The following is a 24,923-nucleotide window of genomic DNA, read 5'->3' as shown; positions in this document are numbered from 1 at the left end:
CACCATGCCCCCCTAGTTTTTGTATTTTTAGTAGAGACAGGGTTTCACCATATTGATCAGGCTGGTCTTGAACTCCTGACCTTAGTTGGCCCACCCGCCTTGACCTCTCGAAGTTCTGGGATTGCAGGCATGAGTCATTGCGCTTGGCCTATGGTATTTTATAATAGCAGCCTGAGCTAAGATGGTTATCTCCTAGTAAGTTAATAGATTCATTTATGTAAATTTAAGTCCTTCATCTACCCAGAATCTATTTTGTTTAAAAGGAATGAGATATACACTTGCTTTGTACATAGTTCTACTCATAGCTCACACACATCAATTTAACATTTAACATAGAATTTTACATGTTATTTTGTCCCAGTGTGCTGTCACATAGTCTTTCGCGACTTTGTCTTCTTACCATTCCACAGAGAGAACCATCTAGACCATGCCCTAACGCAGTATGCTCTGTGGTTAAAGCAGGTGGTCCACACCATCCGCAGAGTCAAAAACAAATTACGCGTCTGCTGCCATTTAGAAAGAGGACACAAACTCAGGCAAGACCGTTTTTCACACGATGACCCACGGGTGGGGCCTGGCTGGGTCTCCCCACGCACAGCTGCGGGCACCTGTAATCCCAACCACTCAGGAGGCTGAGGCCCAAGAATCATTTGAACCCAGGAGGCAGAGTTTATAGTGAGCCGAGATCCCACCACTACACTCCAGTCTGGCGGACAGAGCAAGACTCCGTTTCAAATACAAATACAAATAAAAATAAACATGCTGTAGGGGACTTGGATGAAATTGAAAATGTCCTTTTTGACTTTGAACAGATCAGACTTGGTGACTTGTTAAGAAATCTCTGAAGCTTTAAAGTTATGGTAAGATTAAAAATCCATCTTCCTTTTCCTGCATAGGTTATTCAGAATAGGCTGTTTTGACAAGAAAGGTTCCCCAGATTTCCAGAGGGAAGGGTCCAAGCTGCCAGTGTTCACCCAGCATCCAGACTCATGCCCTGCCCCCAGGAGACCTCCCCAGCTCTGCACCCCTCAAGTCTGTGCTGTCCTGGTGGGGCTGGAGACCAGGGTTCCTGAGGGGCCAAGGCCTCCCCCCAGGTCCTCACCTGCCCACTAAGATCCGCCTCCAACAGACCCAGTCTGCCCCAGATCCCCCCAGCCCAGGTAGAAAGGAGCTCCAGGTCCTCACTGACTCCCTCGGTGGCCCTCTCGGTGAGGTGGGCCAGGCCCTTGGCGGCCAGCTTCCCCAGGCCTCCCAGCATCATGTGGCAGCAGCTGGTGGTCAACTAGGATGCTGAGGACTGGCCCAACATGCTTTTATAGCTGCCTCTGGTGCCTCTCTACACTCTGGGGCAACAAGCCCTTGCCCCAGCCCAGTAGGAGGCTGGACAGGTGAGTCAGAGAGGGCGGCAGCAGGAAGGGGCTGGGCGGAACCACCCCGGCACTGGGGTGGCAGCATCCCCTGACAGCATGAGACTTCTGTAACCCCGTCCCAGGGACCCCGTGAAGGATAGGGGCAGGGAACAGGGCTGAGGCTGGACAGGAGAGATCTGGACATGCCTCTTCCTTGAGGCAGAGGGCCTGAGTCCCAGCCCCCCTGAAACCAAAGCTTCCCAAGCCTGGGCACGGATATGTACCTGGAGACAAGGCCTAGGATTCCAAGCCTGCTGCTCAAGGTCCCCAGTGTGGCCCGGTAAGGGGTTTGGGGGTTCTATGGGCCTGGAGACCTGGGCAGTGCTTTGGGTCATGAACACAAGTGGAGTGAGGGTGACTGTCCTCCCCATTCCTGGAGACCCTGGCTCTGCAGAGCAGTTTGCAGCCTCCATGGGATAGGTGGGGCATTCAGGGTGGTGCCTTGCCCAAGGCAGAGGGGGCACAGCACTGAGCAGAAGCGTAGTCACCTGGCGCCGCTCAGCTGATGCTCACTCACCCTAGAGGCTCTGTGACGTCAGCGGTGCCCTCCTATCCCCTGGCAGTCCTGGAGGAGTAGACAGAGGCCTCCACCACCACTCAGGGAGATGCTTCTGGCCCTAGTTAGAATCCCCAAGAAAGCAGCTTCCCTGGCTCCTGGCACATCGCATGAGGAGTGGCAGGGCTGCTCCCTAGTCACTCATGATGGACAGAGATGCCTCAAGCCACCTGCCACACGCTGCTTCCCTTAGTCACCAGCCCAACCTGAGCCTCCATTTCCTCATCTGTAAAATGGGGATAGCGTGCCTTCCTGGCTATGTCACTAATCATCCCTGAGACAAAGCATGCCAGCTCCTGGTAAACACCTGTTCCCTCCACTCGTCACTGAGGAGCTGGGAGGTGCCCTTGGGCAGTGAGCTCTGACCAACCAGTGAGGTGGGCCAAGGAGTGACTGGGACATGAGGCTGCCTGGAGCCAGAGGGCTGGGGATGTGACTTCGGCTGGCCGGGAGCCAAGGAGAGGTGTTCCCGTGCTCCTACTTCTGGGGTGCACGCCTGGGGCAGGGGTCTGAGGCTCTCTCCCCAGTGCAGGCTCCCGGAGCTGCTCTCCTGGGTGTGGCGGAGCTTGATTAGTTTACTGGACTGTGGGCCCTCCCAGCCTGGGACTCAGGAGCTAAGACCCTCTTGCATTCCTGCATGGTGTTTGGGGGCTCCAGGGCTATGGCCAGTCCCCCTAGGGTGGGCAGTGGGTATCGTGGGCAGCAGGACCTCTGGGTCTCAAGGCCACGGCCCCACACATGCCATTGCTGTCTCCTTTGGGCAGGGGTGAATCGGGGCTTAAACAATTTAGAGGGGCCCTCTTTATGAAAGGGAACAATCATATGATTCCTGCACATTTTTCATTGATATACATATGAACTTCTGGACCCAGACGGGGCTGTGAAAGTCGGGGCCCTGGAGCTCGGGCGGGTCCAGATGACCCTGTCCTCCTTTGTAACAGCCAGAGTCCAGGATGTTTTGCCCAGGGCATTGGGCTGGCACTGCAGAGGGTTGGGGGCAGGGGGACCCCTGGGACATGGCTGGTGGGAATTGTGCTAGGAAACCTCAGGGATGCTCCCTGGACCTGTCAAAGCCCCTTCCCTGTTCTTTCTGAGGCTGTGTGTCCCCCACCCCCACAGGGGTCCTTTCTATGCCTGTTCCCCTGACAAGTGTCGTCTGCCTGCTCTAGAATGGTTTCCAGACCCCACAGACCCCTCCTCGTGAGCTCCCACCCTAGGGTACTCTGCTCCAGTCCCCTCTCTCAGGAGCTCACCAGCCCCAGACAGCCTGTGGTCAGAGCTCAGCCACACAGCAGACCCTGGCCCACTGCCCGGCCCAGAGCCAGGCCCACTACAGCCTCTGGGGACAACTGCCCTTCCCACCCCCTCCACATGGTGCCTGCCCATGAGACCCTGCCCTGCTAATTTAATGCACTGCCTTGGTGTGAGCACTGCGATTCTAATGACAACACACCACGGCCCTAGACCTCCTGGGCAAGGCTGGGTCCAGACACAGATCCTGAATGCCCACGGGGGAGAAGACAAGAGGCCTGGGGAGACCCAGGACCAGACATGGGCCCCAGGCCCTGGTGCCCTCCCATTGGCCTTCCAGCTGCTGCTGCTGTGACCAGATCCCCGTCCACCCAGCCCAGCCCATGGGCCCCAGCAGGCCCTCTGTGCCCCACTTCTGGGGCAGACCCCTAAGATTGGGACCCCTTTGTAGCCAAAGAACCTGAGATAGCCCCAAATCCTCCTAACCATGATGGATCCTGGTCTGAGGGGCTGGGCTCAGGTGACTCCTGCAGGGAACTTCACCTGCCTGGATGAGGTCAAGGGTGAATTAGGTGGGGCCTGCCCCCCCCACCCCATCGTGAAAGAGGTCCAGCCCACAGTGGGCCCAAGGGGGCTTCCCTTGGACCCAGGGACCCCAGTCAGCATATCCTGAGTCAGAAGGTCAAGTCCAGCCTCAGGCAGGGAGAATCTGGCTTTGACAGGAGCAGATACATTCTCAAGGTGGGATTTGCCCAACAAACTAGCTTGGCAAGGGACTAGCTGGCTGAATCACTGAGTCAAGGAGAGCCAGTGTTTCAAATAGCAATTTGCCAACTTAGCAATTACCAATTCTGTAAAACGATTTATTTGAAGTACTTAAATACTTAGGCTGTCTCATGTCTGAAGCCTGATGATGCCTTGTGTGATTTAAAGGACAGACGTCACGAATGCCGAGAGTTTTGTGGCAGTCCATCCTGCCGGTGTCTTCTCCCACTTTTGTTCTGTGGATTTGAGCTCACAGTTTGTGCTGTGCCCGCCGCCTGCCCCCACTAACGAGAGTCCCGGAGACTTGGCTGGTCTGTCACCAGAGGAAGAGGGGCCCGGCAGCGCGCCAGCATCCACCCACCTGTGGGTACCAGTCAGGCTCCTAGGGGAAGCCAGAGGACGTATTCGAATGGGTACTTAAGGAAAGGGGCTGTTCACAGAAGTGTGGACAGAGTTAAGGGAACCAATGAGAGATGAGGAATGCCCTGGAGCAGCAAGAGGGGGAGCTGTTCTCTCCCTGGGTCTAGAGGGACAGGAAAGGTGTCCGCAGACCCCAAAGACAGCTGTGGGTGTAGAGGAGGATCATCAGGAGCTGCAGTCATCAGTAGAAAGATGTGGCCACTGCCAAACCAGCAAGGAAGAATCTGAGCGAATAACCACCTCTCCTCTCTCTCCCACCTCCTGTGACATCCCCCACTGTCTGAATTCCACTAGGGCCAGAGAGCGAGGCAGCCTGGTGATGCAGCCCAAGAGGGAGCGGGCAGAGAGGAACCAGTGGGTATGGACACGAAACAGAGAAACAGAGAATTCCAGCTCACTCTGCGGGATGTCTGGGTCTGATAGAAACATGGCAGCAGCTTTATTATTATTATTATTATTATTATTATTATTACTATTATTTTGAGAGATACTCTTGTTGCCCAGGCTGAAGTACAGTAGCACAGTCTCGGCTCACTGCCAACTTCTGCCTTCTGGGCTCAAGAGATCCTCCTGCCTCAGCCTCCCAAGTAGCTGGGATTACAGGCACATGGCACCATCCTTGCTAATTTTTGTATTTTTGGTAGAGAACAGGTTTCACCATGTTGGCCAGGCTGGTCTTGAACTCCTGACCTCAGGTGATCCGCCCGCCTTGGCCTCCCAAAGGGCTGGGATTACAGGTGTGAGCCACTGTGCTAGGCCTGCAGCAGCTTAATTTTACAGTGTCCCTTTTCTCCTTCTGGAAACTATATGGAGCAACAACAAGACCGAGGAGGAGGAAGAGGAGGAGGAGGAGGAAGAAAAAGCCCATCATCAACACACACATCAAACTCAACTTCAGAGTAATTAGGAAGCTGGGAAGCCACGTAAACCCAAAAGCAGGTGACACCAGCAGAACCAACACAGGAAGCCAGGGAAGTGCAGAAGAACAGGGCATGGGGGGCGACCCGGCGGGGGGGATCTTCACTGTTGCTAGCAACACACACTCCCAGGAGGAGAGGACCCTCAGAGTGAGAACGGAGAGCTGCAGAAGTGAAGAATGAAGGAGCAGGTGCTGCCCGGGGAAGTCCAGGGGTGCAGAATCTGAGAGCATCCCTTCCCAAGACAGGTGGGAACACTTGGGAAGGCAGGGCTGAGTTCCTGGAGGCTGTATCCAGGAAAGGAGGCTGGCAGTAGAAACCGCCTGAAGCCGAGTGGGTTCTGAGAGGCAGAGGAGCAGTGCTACAGAGGTAAGGCTGATGCTTCTGTGCAGGAAGGGCAGGCTCCTGAGGAAGGGAGCCCCGAATGCTCTCCACTAGATTCCCAGGGAGCCCCACTCCCTCCACAGGGACCTCGCACTGACATCTGGGAAAAGCCATTCATATTGGAACCTCCGACACACTGCCGTGAATGTGAGGGTTTCGTGACTGATGGGGTAGGTTTCTCTTCCAACTCAATAGTATAATTTCCATTTATTCCTCCCCCAGCCTCTCTGAATGTTCACCTCATAGATAACCACAGTACGGCGGTCAGAACAAGGAAATCCACATTCTCATATTTAACTAGATTAAAATTATCTCATAAAATAACCAATTTTATTAATTTAAATACATTTCAATAATGTTTAAACATATTTAAATTATTTAACTAATTTAAAATGAACATATTAGCTAAACTAAAGTCCTTACTGGAGTTTCACCACTTTTTCCACTAATGTCCTTTTTCTGTTCACAAATTCCACCCAGGATCACGGGGCATTTAGTTATTTCTTAGTCTCTTGCCATTTTGTAGGACTGCAGTGACAGTTTCTCAGTCTTTCCTTATCTTTCCTAACCGTGACACTTTGAACCAGTATTGATCAGTATTTGTCAAATGTTCCTCGATTTGGGTTTGTCTGATGTATTTCCATGATTGGACTGAAGTTATGCACCTTTGGCCATTACAGTACAAAAATGATGTGGAATCCTTCCCCGTGCATTCCATCAGAGTTATGGCACTGATAGTTCTTCTTACTGATGATGTTGAACTTGTTCACTTGGTTCAGGTTTCTGCTTGAACAGGGACCTGGGAGGCAGAGCCTGCAGGGAGCCGAGATCACATGACTGCACTCCAGCCTGGGCTACAGAGAGAGACTCCACCTCAAAAAAAAAAAAAAAAAAAAGATACATTTTCTGTTATTTGGGTAGTATATTTACTCATACTAGCTCACTAAACAGAGCTGCAGATCAGTTCTTATTCCAGCACATTCTTTTTACAACATTTAAGATGACTAAATGTAACATGAAATGGGGAAGATTTTTAAAAAGATGCCTTTGATTTCAGCATGAAACAGATACAAGTGTATGATGAAAATACAATCTCAATAAAAGTGCCACTTACTGTAAATGAGTATAACTCTTCATCACATACGCTCAAAGATCCATCTGCATCTCTATAAAATAAGAGTGTGCATTACTTCAAAAACTGTTAATATCTTAGTATAATACCCGTTTAGTAAAATACTGCCTCCTGTGTGCTTTGGTGTTTACCAAAGCAGTTTTTACGAAATCTTCTCCTGGATCCTGACTTGCAGAGGGTTTCTTGACTACTTCTTTCTCAGCACTTCATGTCCTGTACTGTGAAGTCTTTTACATGATAACCAGTCAGAAGTGCCCATAAGTATTGACTCTCCCTAACAGGTGATGGCAATAAACCAAATATATTTTCACTCTTCTAACCACACACTGAAACACAAGAATGTTTTACAAAGCAGTAGTGATGAACTTTAATAAATGTAAACGTGATTCAGATTTCCTAGCTTCCTTTCTCTTTAGTTCTCTGTAGTATAGTCTCATGATGTATTTATGTATTTTCTGTTGTTTGAATTAAAAACTCATCTGCCTTTTTAAGAGGCCAGTCTTTGATGAACTTTAAACTTTGTAAAGCTAATGCATTGTGCCTGTGTGATAAACCAGTGATTCTCCAAATGTGCTCTGTGGACCTCTCGGGATCCCCAAGACCCTTTCCAGAAGGCCTAAGAGGCCAACTGTTCTTTTTTTTTGAGACCGAGTTTCACTCTTGTTGCCCAAGCTGCAGTGCAATGGCGCGATCTCGGCTCATGGCAATCTTTGCCTCCCAGGTTCAAGTGATCCTCCTACCTCAGCCTCCTGAGTAGCTGGAATTACAAGTGCCCACCACCACACATGGCTAAATATTTTAGTTTTAGTAGAGATGTGGTTTTACCATGTTGGTCAGGCTGCTATTGAACTCCTGACCTCAGGTGATCCGCTCGCCTCGGCCTCCCAAAGTGCTGGGATTACAGGACTGAGCCACTGTGCCTGGCCAACACTGTTCTGATTCATACGAATTAAACCTGAGAAAGCTGATTAAAAATTTTAAAAATTTGTAAAAGTAATACAAAGTCATTGCCTGCTTTTTCGTTGACACTTGCCATGACTGTATAAAAGTAAAAATGGGTAAAACTGCTGGTTTCTCAGCATAAATCAAGGCAGTGGTACCAATTACATTAGTAGTCACTCTATTCTTTACTGTCCCCCGCAGTTAAAAAAGGTAGCCTGAATTACTTAAGAATGTCTTTGATGAAGCAGTAAAAATTAATGTTATTAAATCTTGATATGTCTCCTTAATATTCTGAATAAGTGAAAAGTTAACAAGAAGTGCTTCTGCTGACTGCAGTATGGTTGTTGTTTTTTTGTTTTGTTTTGTTTTTTAAATAATTCATGATTTAATTGTGAACTGAACAACCAATTTTTTCACAGAACATTGTTTTTATTTACAAGTACAACCAGACCAGCGCTGTGGCTCATGCCTGTAAAATCCCAGCACTTTCGGAGGCCAAAGCAGGGAGATGGCTTGAGCTCCTTCAGGAATTTGAGACCAGCCTCGGCAACATAACGAAACCCTGTCTCTACCAAAAATACAAGAAAATTAGCCTGGCGTGGTGCCACACATCTGTGGTCCCAGCTACACAGGAGTCTGAGGTGAGAGGATTGCTTGAGCTGAGATCATGCCAATGCACTCCAGCCAAGTGACAGAGTGAGACTCAGTCTAAAAAAAGAAGTATAACTATCATTCTCAAAAATAAATGGAGAGGTTGTCCCTTCAAGGAAAATAAGTATTTGTTCCCAATGATAAAATGTAAGCTTTCCTGAGGACTTTGAAAAACTTCTTCCTGCTACTAGGCTTGACAGCTTTTCAATAGTTAAAGGTGTTTTAAAGTAAGATTGGTGGTTAAACTAAAAGTGATTTTTGACATAATAAAACGTAAACCAATATATTCCAAGTAACTAATGCATAACATTATAAATGCAAGTATGGGGGGGAAGATCCATTTAATGTGCAACAAAGATCAATGAGTACTGATGGAATACATTTATTAACATGGAAAATGCCACTGTAACTAATTTAAGAAACTAGCACTTGTGAAGTTTTGATTTAGTATTAAAGAATACCCATAACTGCCTGAAAACTTTAAAAATACACCTTTTACCAGCTACATATTTATATGAGGTTAGGTCATCTTATTAGTGCTTTTTTTCTTTTTTTGAGACAGAGTCTCCCTCTGTTACCCAGGCTGGGGTGCAATGGCGAGATCTCAGCTCACTGCAACCTCTGCCTCCCAGGTTCAAGCGATTCTCCGGTCTCAACCTCCCAAGTAGCTGGGACTACAGGCAAGCACCACCACGCCCAGTCATTTTTTATACTTTTAGTAGAGGCGGGTTTCACCATGTTAGTGGGGCTGCTCTCAAACTCCTGACCTCAAGTGATCCACCCATCTCGGCCTCCCAAAGTGCTGAGATTACAGGTGTGAACCACTGCGCCCAGCCATCTTATTTTTTTTATTTTTATTTTTTTGAGATGGAGTCTTGCTCTGTCACCCAGGCTGGAGTGCAGTGATGCAATCTCAGCTCACTGCAAACTCCGCCTCCCAGGTTCAAGCTGTTCTCCTGCCTCAGCCTCCAGAATAGCTGGGACTACAGTTGCGTGCCACCACGCCTGGCTAAGTTTTTGTATTTTTTTTTTTTTTTTTTTTTTTGAGACGGAGTCTCGCTCTGTCACCCAGGCTGGAGTGCAGTGGCCGGATCTCAGCTCACTGCAAGCTCCGTCTCCCGGGTTCACGCCATTCTCCTGCCTCAGCCTCCCGAGTAGCTGGGACTACAGGCGCCCGCCACCTCGCCCGGCTAGTTTTTTGTATTTTTTAGTAGAGATGGGGTTTCACCGTGTTAACCAGGATGGTCTCGATCTCCCGACCTCGTGATCCGCCCGTCTCGGCCTCCCAAAGTGCTGGGATTACAGGCTTGAGCCACCGCGCACGGCCAAGTTTTTGTATTTTTAGTAGAGACGGCGTTTCTCCATGTTACCCAGGATGGTCTCCATCTCCTGACCTTGTGATCTGCCCGCATCAGCCTCCCAAAGTGCTGGGATTACAGGAGTAAGCCACTGAACCCGGCCTCTTACTGCTTTTTAAAAGCAAATTAGAAAGAAAGATCTAGAGAATCCAGTTGTCTCCTATTAAGCTCAACATGAGAGACTTTAAATAATATAAATACATGACACACTTTTTACTCAACTTTTTATTGTAGAAAAGTTATTTTTCAGTGAAAAATTTCTGTTAATAATATTGTTCTCAAGGAATATTTTCTGGTATTACAACCTGGGCCATGGGTTACTACTGACATCTAGTTGGTAGAGGCCATGAAAGCTGCTAAACTCTCTGCAATGCACGGGACAGTCCTCACAACAAAGCGTTATCTAGCTCATAATATCAACAGTGGTAAGGCTGTGAAATCTAAACTAAAAAGATTTTGAAAAAAAATCTCAGTTTTCTATTTCTACCACAGTCAATATCAATATAATCAACATAAACACACTCTTTGAGATGCTCAATCATTTAAGAATTAAGAGTCTTAAAGAATAAAGAACACAAATAATTTGCTTCAATATTTTAGCAGGCACAATACAGCTTATGATGTCTAGAGCTGTGACCTAACACTGAGCTTGATATCTTGCAAAGTAATTAGCTAGAATAACAAGACAGGTTTCTAAAAAGCTCACCTTTGTGTGCTATCATGATGTATCTCCAAGGTCACTCTGTGGAAGGAAAAACAATTCATAACAATAGATGTTATCATTTGTTAGGCCTGAAGACATTTTTTAAAAGGGGGGCAGAGGAAACTCTCCTAGCGGCCCTGAAATTCAAATCTTCTAGTTCAGAACAGCACCATAAGGGCACTTTGTTTTCATTTCTTGGTTTTTCACAAAAATATAAGAACCAAAATGTGAGGCAATATGCTGTTAAGAAGACGTTCTTCTGTTGATGATTGTAATATATAAATAATAACAGATTTCCCCATTATATGCTCTTCTACCCACAAAACCGTTCGTCCCATGTGATTTATTTTATGTGTTTGTTTATTTTTTGACCCAGAGTCTCACTCTGTTGCTCATACTGGAGTGCAGTGGTGCGATCCTGGCTCATCACAATCTCCATCTCTGAGGTTCAAGTGATTCTCATGCCTCAGCCTCCCAAGTAGCTGGGACTACAGCTTTGCACCACTCTGCCCAGGTAATTTTTTTGTTTTGTTTTGTTTTTGGGATGGCGTTTCACTCTTGTTGCCCAAGCTTGAGTGCAATGGTGCGATCTTGGCTCACCACAACCTCTGCCTCCCAGATTCCAGTCATTCTCCTGCCTCAGCCTCCCGAGTAGCTGGGATTACAGGCATGAGCCACCACACCCAGCTAATTTTGTAGAATGAGGCCAAAACAACTGAGGGAAGGCAAATCTCAATTTTAGTTAATAGGTCTACACAATATTAGCACTTTTTAAAAAGCCTGTAACATTAGCATGTAAGATGGATATGTCTATAGTGCTTCAAGTAGTTTTCATTTCTGAAATAATTTCACAAATCACGGAATTTAAAGTTACATGTTGGAAAGGACCAATGACCTTACATGATATTTAATTCAACACTCATTTTACGGATCAGGGAAACAAACCTTAAAACTGACTTGCCCAAGATCCCACCAAATAGGAGCAGTTTCTCATCCTAAACTCAAATGAAGCCGTGGCTCTCAAACTTTGCTGCAAGTTAAAATCACCTGAGAAGCTTTAATAACGGCCTCATCTTCAACATGAGACATTTTAATGTAATTAGTGTTGGGTATGACTCTGGGCATCAAGGTTGTTGGTAAAAGTTTCCCAGGTGATTTCAATGTGCAGCAAAGTTTGGAATGATTGAGCTGGGGTGAAAATCAGAATCTTCTGGGATGCCTTTCTTCACATAAAGATGCCTCACATCCATCCCTATTTTCCTAAAAGGCTTCTCAGTGCCTAGAGATAGACAGAAAGTGGAGATGGGAAGATACATGTGTTTGCAGAGCTGTATTTTGAAAAAAAACCTTGCATAAGTGATCTCAGTGAGTTCCACCTATCCCACTGACAACACTGCACTACTGACTCATGATAAACATTTTTCAGAATCTTTTCTTGAAGCCAATTTGCCCTATTCATTTGCTTAATAAACCTTTATTTCACCAATAGTTAATATACCAAATAATTATTTCTCAAACTTGCTGATGGCAAATTAAAACTTACTTTACTTTCAAAAGTAGACTTGCAAAAAGTAGAATAATGAGGAAAAAAGCATGAAATTTGTTTAAGCAAGATTAATCTTCAAAGGTACTTTTGAATTGTATGCTAACACATCAAAATCTTTTGAACTCAAAGAAGCCAGGGACTCTAGTCAAAGTAGTTTTGGTGTATGTGTGCTCAAAGATTTCAGAGATTTGGCTGACTACAGACATTTAGTGATTACTCAACAGGTCCCAAAGCTCAGGACTTGAGACAGAGTTTGAGTCCAGTTTTTGCTGAAACACAATTTCATCACAACTATTGTTAAAAGGGAGAGAAGAAAGTGACATTATTATGAGTGTAAACTTGCCATTTTTAATTGAAGTAAAAGTTACTGACAATTGAATTAGCTAAAAAGGCTAGTGCATTTGAAACAAAATTGTTTATAAGCTAGTTATGTTTACAGAATGAAAAGTAAAATTAAAGATAAAGACATTAATATTCTAAATTAGTACTTTCCAAACTGTATTCTAAAAATCAACACTCATAACCCAAGGAGATGATAATAATGTACACTGGAAAGTCCTTATGGAGGTGGTGCTGGTGTTGGTTGTTGTTCCTTTCAAAATAAACTTCATCTCAGGGTGCTCTCAAAGCACATCTTTGTGGCCCATGAGGTGCTCACGCACAATGAGAGAAATTCAAATGCAGATATACTGTGGTGTCAGAAGAGGAAAAGCTGTTCCTTCTTCCAAGGCTACTGTCCAAAGTAGTACACACTGATTTAGGCCTATAATGCACTGAACAACTAAGTTTTCATGAAAAACATTCAATAAAGGGAACCTATCCTTCTCACTGCATTCAACAGTGTCTCAAGGCATAAAGGCATCAAAAAAATACACTTTTTCTGGGACTGTTTCTTTGCTAACTGATTTTTCCTTCCACCATGACATCTAAGATTAAAAGAGAAATTGATACTTAATATATACTTAATATATATAATCTGGATATCAATATATAGTTGACTCCAATTTCTTAAACCGATTGCTGAAGAGGATAACCAAACGGCTGAAATAATTTTAGAATAAAGGGATCTATCCCTTGGCAGTATAGTTGTACTCACGATATTACTGTCATTGTAAGATAAGGCTGGCTGGCTGTGTTGTCATCAAGGAAGATTGTTGAACATGAGCTGTATTGTTGACTGAAACGCACAGTAGATACCTGAAGGGGAAGGGAAGTGTAAGTTAAACTTATCAAAGTGTATTTTTTCTTAGTTAAAATGTCAAATGACAAAGCACTAAGATATTTCTTACACTCCATGAACTGCCTGAGTGCGGTATCATGTGCACTCTACAGAGAACCCATTGGAGGCTCTTAACTTCCAGAGACGATGTTTAAGATATGGGTCATAAAATGCTGCCCTTAATATGGTACCTGTCATCAAACCTAACAAGGATTTTATGAATTCCCTTTAAAAATCATGAGAAAAGTTTAAAATAAGATTTCATTGTTTTTTTCTACAGCAATATAAAGCAGCCAAGAATTTCTATTTCTATGATTTATTTACTACGATAAAATACAACGTATTAAATAATACTGGTACAAGAGCATTTTATTGCAGTGACTACAAGACTAATGCATTTACTAAATTACTCATTCTAAATGTATTATTTCAGGCGATATTGTGACAAAACAAGTGTTTCAGATTCAGAGGCTCTGTTGTGCCAGGGCTGCTAGGCCACCAACAAGCGAGGAAGCCATAGGTTTCTCTAGTCCTGTTTTCTTATGTGGAAGATAAAAACAGTATCACTTAAATATTCTCTCACACCCTGAAAACAGATGACAACTTAAAAAATCTTTTGCTTCTGGCCCGGCGCAGTGGCTCACGCCTGTAATCCCAGCACTCTGGGAGGCCGAGGCGGCTGGATCACGAGGTCAGGAGATCGAGACCATCCTGGCTAACACAGTAAAACCCCGTCTCTACTAAAAAGTACAAAAAATTAGCTAGCCGTGGTGGTGGGCGCCTGTAGTCCCAGCTAATCGGGAGGCTGAGGCAGGAGAATGGCGTAAACCCGGGAGGCGGAGGTTGCAGTGAGCCGAGATCACGCCACTGCACTCCAGCCTGGGCGACAGAGCAAGACTCCGCCTCAAAAAAAAAAAAAAAAAAAAAATCTTTTGCTTCATGTTTAAATAAGACTGCCATGACATGCCTCAAATGAGACTCTCAGAGAATACTTTCCGTTCATTTCAAAACTTGATCAATTTCATTCTGTAAATCATCTGACCTGCACCTAGCCATTTTCCTGCTCTACCCCTGCTCTCTGCCTAGAATACTGCTTTTCTCTTTCCTTGCTTCAGCAAGCTCGACTCCATCTACCTTCTTGGATCTCTTTGTTGGCAGTCACTCAAAAAATGTTTTTTCTACACTAATTAGTCGAATTCACAAGATACGAATTCTTGCAGAGTGTTCCCCTCATGAGAAAGTACGCCTCTCCATAAGAGTACAGGAGGGCCCTTACTCTTCCTACCTCCAGTGCTGAGCACAGAATTTTGAGTAAATCCAAAACTTCGACAAGTGTTTGACAATTCAGTTGTAATTTGGAAGATAAGTCTTACTACATTTAATTACAGCAAAAACATTACTAACAGTTTACTGTTTATAGGTATTATTTAAGGTAGTCAGAAAATAGAAACGAAAAATCTAACGTCAGTCAGCATAAATCAGACTATGAAATTTTATGACCTTTAACAAGAAATGGAAAGGGTTACTTAGTAGTAACCCCTTAGTAGTTTTAAGGTTTCATAACAAAAACTAGAAAATAATTGTACCTAGTAATTTAGTAAGTCAAACCCAAAGCCTTACCATCAAAGGTCCAGTACCCGTTGGACGCTGATGCCCACCCACTGACTTCTTCCGCTGTGCTGCCTCTCATTTTAACCCATTAAAAATATTAAAGTTGTTTTCCTTGTAGAGGTCTTCATCTCCTTGGTTAGGTCTATTCCTAAGCATTTTATTTTATTTTATTTTATTTTTGCAGCTATCATAAAAGGGGTTGAATTCTTGGTTTGATTCTAAGGTTGGTCGCTGTTAGAGTATAACTGAGTTACTGATTTGTGTACATTAATTTTGTCTCCTGAAACTTTCCTGAATTCATTTATCAGTTCTAGGAGCTTTTTGGAGGAGTCTTTAGGGTTTCCTAGGTATACAATCATATCATCAGCAAACAGCAACAGTTTGACTTCCTCTTTACCGATCTGGATGCCTTTTATTGCTTTCTCTCGTGTGATTGCTCTGGCTAGGCCTTCCAGTACTATGTTGAATAGAAGTGTTGAGAGTGGGCATCCTTGTCTTGTTCCGGTTCTCAGGGGAAATGCTTTCAACTTTTCCCCATTCAGTATTATGTTGGCTGTGGGTTATTACATTGAGGTATGATCCGTGTACACCGATTTTGCTGAGGGTTTTAATCATAAAAGGATGCTGCATTCTGTCAAATGCTTTTTCTGTGTCTACTGAGATGATCATGTGATTTTTTTGTTTTTAATTCTGTTTATGTGGTATATCACATTTATTGACTTGCGTACGTTAATCCATCCCTGCATCCCTGGTATGAAACCCATGTGATCATGGTGGATTATCTTTTCTTTGAGATAGAGTCTTGCTCTGTCACCCAAGCTGGAGTGCAGTGGCGTGATCTTGGCTTATCGCAACCTCCGCCTCCCAGGTTCAAGTGATTATCCTGCCTCAGCCTCCTGAGTAGCTGGGACCATAGGCACGCGTCACCACACCCAGCCAATTTTTGTATTTTTAGTAGAGACGGGGTTTCACCTTGTTGACCAGGCTGGTCTTGAACTCCTGACCTGGTGATCAGCCTGCTTTGGCCTCCCAAAGTGCTGGGATCACAGGCGTGAGCCACCGTGCCCAGCTGGATTATCTTTTTGATATGCCATTGGGAACTACAAAACATTGCTGAATGAAATCATGGACACAAACAAATGGAAAGACATCCCATGCTCATGAATGGGTAGAATGAATATAAATTCAATGTAATGTCCATCAAAATACCACCATCCTTCTTCACAGAACTAGAAAAAACAATCCTAAAATTCATATGGGACCAAACAAGAACCCACATAGCCAAAACAAAATTAAGCAAAAACAAATCTGGAGGCATCACATTACTTATTTCAAACTATACTAGAAGGCCATAGTCACCAAAATAGCATGGTAGTGGTACAAAAATAGGCACATACACCAATGGAACAGAATAGGGAACCCAGAAATAAACTCAAATACCTATAGCCAACTGATTTTCAACAAAGCCAACTAAAACACAAGGTGAAGAAAGTAAACCTTATTCAACAAATGGTGCTGGGATAATTGGCAAGCCACATGCAGGAGAATGAAACTGGATCCTCAACTCTCACCTTACACAAAAATCAACTCAAGATGGATCAAGGACATACATCTATGACCTGAAATCATAAAAATTCTAGAAGATAACATTGGAAAAACCCGTCTAGACATTGGCTTAGGCAAAGACTTCATGACCAAGAACACAAAAGCAATTGCAACAAAAACAAACAGGTGAGACTTAACTAAAGAGCTTCTGCACAGGGAAAGGAGTAAACAGGCAACCCACAGAGTTGGAGGAAATCTTCACAGTCTACATATCTAACAAACAGCTATTATCCAGAATCTATAAGGAACTCAAACAAATTACAACTACAAAAACATGGAACCAGCCCAAATGCCCATCAATCAAGGAGTGGATAAAGAAACTGATATACATACACATATATTTTTAAGGAATACCACTCAGCCATAATAGGGAATGAATTAATGGCATTCTCAGCAACCTGGATGATAAGTAAAGACTATTATTCCAAGTGAAGTAACTCAGCATGGAAAACCAAACATCATATGTTCTCATCCATATGTGGGAGCTAAGCTATGAGGATGCAAAGCCATAAGAATGATACGATGGACTTTGAGGACTCGGGGAAAGGCTGGGAGGAGGGTGAGGTATAAAAGGCTACAAATTGGGTTCAGTGGATACAGCTCAGATGACGGGTGCACCAAAATCTCACAAATCATCACTAAAGAAATTAGTCATGTAACCAAATACCACCTGTTCCCCCAAAACCCTATGGAATAAATAAATAAATAAATAAAGTACAGCATTTTTCTCAGCAAACATAAATAAAATAAAACAAAGCTAAAGTTCACATTTTTCGCTCTCCTTTTGGGCAGGACAAATTTTAGATATGTTTTTAAAGAATTAATAACTTTTTTCCTTTTTCTGAGACAGGGTCTCCCTTTGTTGCCCAGGCTGGAGTGCAGTGGTGCAATTATAGTTAACTGCAGCCTCAAACTCCTGAGCTCAAGCGATCTTCTGCCTCAGCCTCCTGAGTAGGAAAAACGAAAGGCACATGCCACCAGGCCTGGCTAATCTGTTATTTAACCTTTGTGTAGACGTGAGGTCTTGTTATGTTGACCAGGTTAAAAATGAACAAATCTTAATTAACTTAAATATTTCTAACACTTTGGGCCTTCACAAAAACAGCTCCATGTCTGTTGTGAAGTAAGGGAAGTATATGGCGGTGGATAAAGTTTAAATGAAAATATTAAACAAGGCCTTAGGAGAAAAATGTAATATGCTTATTATACATACATTAATTTAAAAAATTCTCTGGATTAATATCATTAATTATACTCAAATTAGACTTTGATTTAAGCATAGGTCCTAAATTTGGATTAAATATAATAGATTGACCACAAATTTATTTCCCCTCCCTCCACAAGTCTCATTAATCATAAAATAAAGGTTAACACATGACCAGGAGAGAAGGTTGACAGAGATAATTTTTAATAAATGCTGAGACATAAAAAGTAGATAAAGGAGTGGTAAATAACACGGAAGCACAACTTTGGTGCTTACAGAAAGTGACTGGAACAGAAGTGAGCCAGTTTGTCTTGCAGAACTAAAGGCAGGCTGTGAACTTACAGGCAAATGGCACTTTGGAAAGTAGGGTAAGATGTAAAACAAAAGCCAGCAAGGTCAGTTGAAAATCTCTAACCAGAGCCCCGAGTCCACCTGTCCTTCCATCTGACAAGAAACTTAGATGTGTGTTCTCTGGATATATCAAACCTGAGAATTCCTGGCTCAGAGATACCATGGCTTAAACCTGAGATATAAAGAAAACTGTATACCAAAAATGGAACTCCAACTTCCTTTGCTAACTCTGCTTTTGGAAAGCAAGTGGCCATGTTTTTACTTCCCAGGCAGAAAATTGGGAGATCCTTCCCAGAAGAAACTGAAATGTCTTGAATAAAGATCCCCAGATAATACACTGAGGTCCCCCAAATGAAAAGCTAGTTTGGCTTCCAAAACCTCACAGTGAGTGCTATCAGCTAACAGAAGTCCTGCTTCCAAATAAAGCAGGCCAGGGACCACCACACATTGGAGGGAAGCCTCCAACAACAGAAATCAAAGCTACAGAAAAAAGGAATTCATGGGAGCAGTTAAAACCAGGAGCAAAACTAAAAAAAAAAATCTTAAAACACTCTCAAAAATATAAAATTCAATAGAAAGAGTAGAGGATAAAGTCACAGAATATCCCAGAACTAGAATAAAAGGACAAACTGAAAAAAATAGAAGGGGAAAAATTAAAAACCAATGCAGGTGTACTGGTCTAAGCAGCCTAGCGTCTGAATAACAAGACTATCAGTAAAAAAGTAACAGAGAAAATTAAAAAAAAAATCTCAAGAAGAGATAGTCTCAGGTTTAGTAGCCTCAATAAAATGAAAAGATCTCCACCAAGCTGTTATTATAAAATTTCAGAACCTCAGAGAGAGAGAAGATCCTAAAAAGCTTCCACAGATACCTAAAACCTGGTTGTAAATAGTGTATCACACACTGGCAATAAATTCGAGAACAACACTGTAATGACAGCACAACTGCAAAATGTCTTCAGAACCATAAAATCTAGATTCAACCTAGAGGTGTCCTCTCTATCAAAGAGGAGGGATTTTAAGACTGGCCATCTCTCTAAACATCTCCACCCAGGAAAATGTGTTCAGGTACAACTAGAGAGGATTACCGGACAGAAGGAAACACAAAATCAGGGACTCAGGCAATCCCACACAAGAGAGCAGTTATGTGAGATCCCAAAAGACTTTAAGGAGATAGCACAGAAAAGCAGACATCGAGCATATCTAGGGAAAGCCACTCCATACTGAACTAGGATGACAAAAGACCAAAGAAAGTTGCTCCTCCAACACACACACAAAAGGAACAGATGTGTTTTCGCAGATGGAAAGTATCTTTGAAAGGCATGTGATAAATGCTACAACACTTGGGGGAAAACGGCTATTAGAAAATAAGCAAAGGAATATAGTCAGAAAATTATCTTCATGCTAAAAAATAATGGATGTGAAAGCAAACAGACCACCCAGAGTCTCCTTACTGTATTTGGATGGATAAACTAATATAGGCTAGGAAAAAAGAGAAGATCCAGGAGAATTGCAGAAGTGCTCAGATTTCAGAACTGTTTCAGAGACAGGATGAAGGACATGTAATGCAGAGGCACAGTGAAAACACCATATGACTTAGCAGTGGATAATATTTGCAGAGTCATAATCATGTAAATATTACTGATTTAATGAAGAAGCATGCTACTATTGGAAGAAACAGAGGGAGGAACATAAGATCATGGTGTAGCAAGAAAGGTATGCTTTCACCTGCTGTGATAGAAAGTCAGTAGACTGTGCTGGCAATTAACTTAGCTCTTCTATTTTTGTTATTTCATTAAAAATAAGATTAAATATTTCAGGCAGATTTTTTTTTTTTTTTTTTTGAAAAAGAGTTTCACTCTCTTACCCAGGCTGGAGTGCAGTGGTGTGATCTCAGCTCACTGTAACCTCCACCTCCCGGGTTCAAGTGATTTTCCTGCCTCAGCCTCCTGAGTAGCTGAGATTCCAGGCATGAGCCACCACGCCCGGCTAATCTCATATTTTTAGTAGAGACAGAATTTCACCATGTTGGTCAGGGCTGTTTCGAACTCCTAACCTCAGATGATCCACTCGCCTCAGCCTCCTAAAGTGCTGGGATTACAGGCATGAGCCAGGATGCCCAGCCTTAAGGCAGATGTTTTTACCACAACCAGACTATTGAAATTCAACTTAAATATCAGAAATCCTTAAAAGGACACACTAAGCTAAAGACTTTTCTGGATACATTTAATACTTAGGAAAATAGAAGAGTTTTAGAAAATCCACAGAAAGGGGTCCATGCTATCACCACTGGGTCCACATTGTAATTTAAAGAAATCAAGAGAGACACACTTTTATGTAAAACTATCAATTTCTTAACTATTTGACTGTTTACTTACGTGGTTTGTACAGTTGCTTCTTCTTATTTCTATAACTAAGAATAAAAAAGAAAAACTGGTCACTTCTGATACAAATGCCATAAAATAAAAGTAGTTGTTAACATCTTACTGATTACTCCTATGTAAAATGAGACAAAATTCCATTAAAAAATTATTTTCAATAATTTATAATTTAAATTATCTGGCATGATTAATTTCATAAAGTTTATATTACATACAAATGAAAGAATCCTCATGTACAAAGGAAAAGGGCAAAAAAACTAGGCCAGATGAAAAATTTAGCTAATAAAAAAGTTTAACTGTTGCATATATGAGCCATGATCCATTAGTATTCTCTCATTCTGTGTTTACACATAGGTTACTTTAATTATCAGAAGCTAAGAGCTAACAGCTCTAAGAACTGCTTCCTGACCAGATACCTATCTCTAGATGCAACAGAATCCCTGTAAGCATCTTGAACCACACTTAATGGTTACCAACTAATATGTCACTAAGAGCAAAACAAAACATGGGTCTTTATACAGCTGGAAAGTAATCTCATGTTAACATGTGACCCTTAATGTTGGAGAGAGGGCCTAGTGGGAGGTGTTTGGGTAGTGGCAGTGGATTCCCTATAAATGGATTGGTCCTATTCCCACGGTAATAAGCAAATTCTCATTATGGTACCTTAAAAGAGTGTGGTACCAGCCAGGTGCAGTGGCTCAAGCCTGTAATTCCAGCACTTTGGGAGGCTGAAGTGGGTAGACCACCTGAGGTCAGGAGTTTGAGACCAGCCTGGTCAACATGGTGAAACCCCATCGCTACCAAAAATACAAAAATTAGCCAGGTGTTGTGGCACCCGCCTATAGTCCCACCTACTCAGGAGGCTAAGGCAGGAGGATTGCTTGAACCTGGGAGGTGGAGGTTGTAGTGAGCCGAGATCATGCCATTGCACTCCAGCCTGGGCAACAGCGAGAGACTCCATAAAAAAAAAAAAAGAAAAAAAAAAAAGTGTGTGCTACCTTCCCTCTCCTCTCTCTCCTCCCACTTTCACCATGTGGAACCACTTGCTTCCCCTTTGCCTTCTATCATGATTGTAAGCTTGCTGCAGCCCTCACCAGAAGCAGATGTTGAAGCCATGTTTGTACAGCCTGAAGATCTATGAGCCGATTAAACCTCTTTTTGTTATAAATTACTCAGCCTTAGGTATCTCTTTACAGTAACGTAAAAAAAGAACACAAATTCTAACCAGAAATAACTGATTCAAAATTGGCAAAGTCTACCCAAACTATAAAAACAAAGGTTACAAACTCCCATGTTTCACTGTGTTGCATTACTTCACATATTATTATAGAACCTTCACTTGTATTCTTGCTGTTTAAGTCAACTGGAAAACTTGGCTGTGTATGGTTTTTTAGCAAATAAATAAGGATTTAGCATAACATTAAGGAAAATAAGCAGGAGTAGGGCATGTTTAAATTGACATTACATCAAATGAAAATGTTAATAGCTTAAAGTTTTGAGTAGCATGAACTTGGATGTGGTAAATGAATGCGGTCAGAGGACTGTGTGAGAGGAGGCCCAAATCACAGATTCAATCCCCGATGATAAACAACTATGTTTTTTAATTTATTTAAATGAAAACCAAGTTGAAGCCTAAGTTCTATCATTCAGCTTTAAAATGTACTCTTTGGAGCAAGGGAAAAGGGACCAAGAATTATGAATAAAGAGAAATCCATGACTCCTCCGTCACATGACAAATTAATTGTGTTGATAAAAAGATGGCAAAATGTATAAACAAAAAGTTTACATGTTTTCACTAAAATGATAACTAAAGGAAAGTATATCACATGTTAAAATAAGACAAGTGAATATGTGAAAAGTTGAAAAATTTAAACCAATACGAGTTTTTCTAAATACTTCCTATAATACACCTGATCAAACAAGAGTTTGTACTGTTTCTCTTGGTGGAAAAAACAACGTTGTCTCACCATCTGTTTGAGAGTTCCTCTGGAATATTGTGCTTGCCTCTGCACTGGCAGAAGGGTTAAACTCCAAAGCTATATGTATAGAGGGAGAAAAGAAAAAAAGAGGTAATCATTTATAAAAATTTATCAATTTGTTTATTCAACTGCTGCATTTAGGCTATTTCACTACATCTACTTGTATTCTTATCCATCGAAATGAATGTATAGACATAAGATAGAGCCAGGCAAGACGGCACATGCTTGTAGTCCCAGCTACTCAGGAGGCTGAGATGGGAAAATCACTTGAACCCAGGTCAGGAATTTGAGGCCAGCATGAGTAACATAGTGACACCTTCCTTTATTTAAAAAAAAAAAAAAAAATGAAGAGGTAAATGTCAGCTTTGAGTTGTGTAAAATCAACTTTGCGTAAAATAAATAAAGATGTCAGTAAGTTTTAAAAGACAGGTCTATTTTATAGGCAAAATATAAGATGTATTCTAGAGTTTTTTTAATTTTTAGAAGTAAATTCAGCATATCTGTCACTTTCATGTCATTCTGAGGACACAGAACCTCAGTTTTGTTGAGTAACTGTCTTCTACAGTCATGTGATATCTGTAAGTCTTCATTTCTTCATTAGCAATACATAGGGAGAACATACACAGGCCTTATTTGTATTGGAAAGGGCCAAGTGAGACATACATAAACTGTGTTATAATCCTAAAGAATGACAATAAAGAGCCATTTTGGGGCTCTCATCCAACACTACCCATCTACTAACTGGTGAGTAACATCACTCAGAGCCTTTCCTTACATCACCGAACAGAGTATAAGTTTACACAAATACTTACATGCTTTGTGTATAAAGGTACAATCAATTAATTCACATATTTGTTTATTCTAAAGCAATCCTTAAATATCTTGAAAAGTGAGGACAGTACTTACAAGTTACAAAGTCACACTCATCAGGTGTCATAATTATCCTACCTCTTAAAAAATTAAGAGCCCAACCGAAGTTTAAATAGAAGAGCTATAAGACATTTCCTCTACAGTAATGAAATCTCTGGCATTTAAATGAAAAAAATAAGCCAACTGGATTTCTTATCTTTATGATGCAATGCTTTCTATTTTGAACATTTTAGTTTTTATTCAGGAATCATATTATTACCCAGAATTACTTTTACTTAGATTCATCTCTTTGCAAGATTTTAGAGGCAAACCAACTAACTGTTTTCTCTTCTCTGCCGCCTCCATCCAGTGCCTCTCTCAGCAATGTAGAGACTTCAAAATCTCCAACTTTCTTCCTTTTTTTTTTTCTGTGAGACGGGGTCTCGCTCTGTCACCAAGGCTGGAGTGCATTGGCACAATCTCTGTTCACTGCAACCTCTGCCTCCCAGGTTCAAGCAATTCTCCTGCCTCAGCCTCATGAGTAGGAGGAACTACAGGCATGCACCACCACACCAAGCTAATTTTTGTATTTTTTTAGTAGAGATGGGGTTTCACCAAGATGGCCAGGCTAGTCTCGAACTCCTGACCTCAGGTGATCCACCCACCTCGGCCTCCCAAAGTGCTGGGATTGCAGGAGTGAGCCACCATGCCCAGCCAAAACTCTGACTTTCTTATCTTTCAACAAGATGCTATTGTCAGGAGGGGAAAGGACAAAGGGGGAGCCACAGCAACGAACACTCTTACAGGGAAGGTCTGACATTTTTAACCTGCAATCTTTATATTACACATTAAAAGTCTACACTGACATTCCATGTTTTGATAGTTTCGACCATGAACCAATCCCCACCTCTCTTTTAGAATAAGGAGGTAAATAAAGTCTGTTAAGTCACCAGAATAAATCTGGAGACACATTTTTTGTTACAGTAAGAATTTTAAAGTAATCAGAGCCTCATGGGTAAACTCCTTTGACAAACCATCCCCTACCCCCACACAACCATTTTTCTGCAGTCCTGGCCGTGATGTTTCACACCTTTCACAATTATTTTAAGCACCCTCCTTTTATTTCCTCCTCCTGTGTTCAAATTACAGTTAGAAGAAACTAAGCAGCCTCTATCAAGGTGACTTACAGCAGCCCATTAAGAATACCATACAGCCTCTCCCATGGCAACCTCCATTCTGATTTTAAATAAGAAATCCCCGAATATCTGAATATGAACTGTCCTGAGATTTAGCTACTTTAACAAAGGAAACAATTAGGCACTTACCTGGTTCCTTCACTTAGGTACCATGTGGATAGGTACAAAGAAAAAATAAGATGGCTGCTGGAAAGTTGGGATATTTGAGTTTTTATTGAGGAAAGGAAGAGAATGGTCCAAAGAAGCCTCCACAAAGTCCCACAGCATAATACACAGACACACAGACAATGTTGCCTCACCATCTGTTTGACAGTTCCCATGGAATATTGTGCTTGCCTCTGGATTGGCAGAAGGGTTAAACTCCAAAGCTAAACGTATAGAGGGAGAAAAGAAAAAAAGATTTAAACATTTATAAAAATTTATCAACTCATTTATTTGACTGCTGCTTATTCAACAAGAAGAGCCATAAATAAATGGTCCCATGCCAGCCTGGGA

At 42.5% G+C, this 24,923-nt stretch overlaps 1 protein-coding gene across 16 annotated transcripts in view; it reads right to left on the bottom strand.

The window, feature by feature from the left end:
- Positions 1-6,015: 6,015 nt before the first annotated feature.
- LOC105486713 (arf-GAP with GTPase, ANK repeat and PH domain-containing protein 5-like) overlaps positions 6,016-24,923 on the bottom strand; it is a 53,155-nt gene continuing 34,247 nt past the window's right edge. For all 16 annotated transcript variants that reach the window (XM_071070006.1, XM_071070012.1, XM_071070018.1 and 13 more), the window contains 7 exons: positions 24,728-24,796; positions 22,372-22,440; positions 20,402-20,436; positions 13,131-13,231; positions 10,492-10,527; positions 6,817-6,868; positions 6,016-6,575 (listed from right to left, as the gene is read on the bottom strand). In XM_071070006.1, coding sequence (XP_070926107.1) covers positions 6,447-6,575; positions 6,817-6,868; positions 10,492-10,527; positions 13,131-13,231; positions 20,402-20,436; positions 22,372-22,440; positions 24,728-24,796 — 491 coding nt within the window. In that variant the 3' untranslated portion in view covers positions 6,016-6,446. The remainder of the gene's footprint in view (positions 6,576-6,816; positions 6,869-10,491; positions 10,528-13,130; positions 13,232-20,401; positions 20,437-22,371; positions 22,441-24,727; positions 24,797-24,923) is intronic.

Source organism: Macaca nemestrina, chromosome 9 (assembly GCF_043159975.1).
Source record: "Macaca nemestrina isolate mMacNem1 chromosome 9, mMacNem.hap1, whole genome shotgun sequence".
Taxonomy (NCBI): domain Eukaryota; kingdom Metazoa; phylum Chordata; class Mammalia; order Primates; family Cercopithecidae; genus Macaca; species Macaca nemestrina.
Note: the sequence above shows the minus strand (reverse complement) of the source record. Positions and strands in the feature narration are given on the sequence as shown.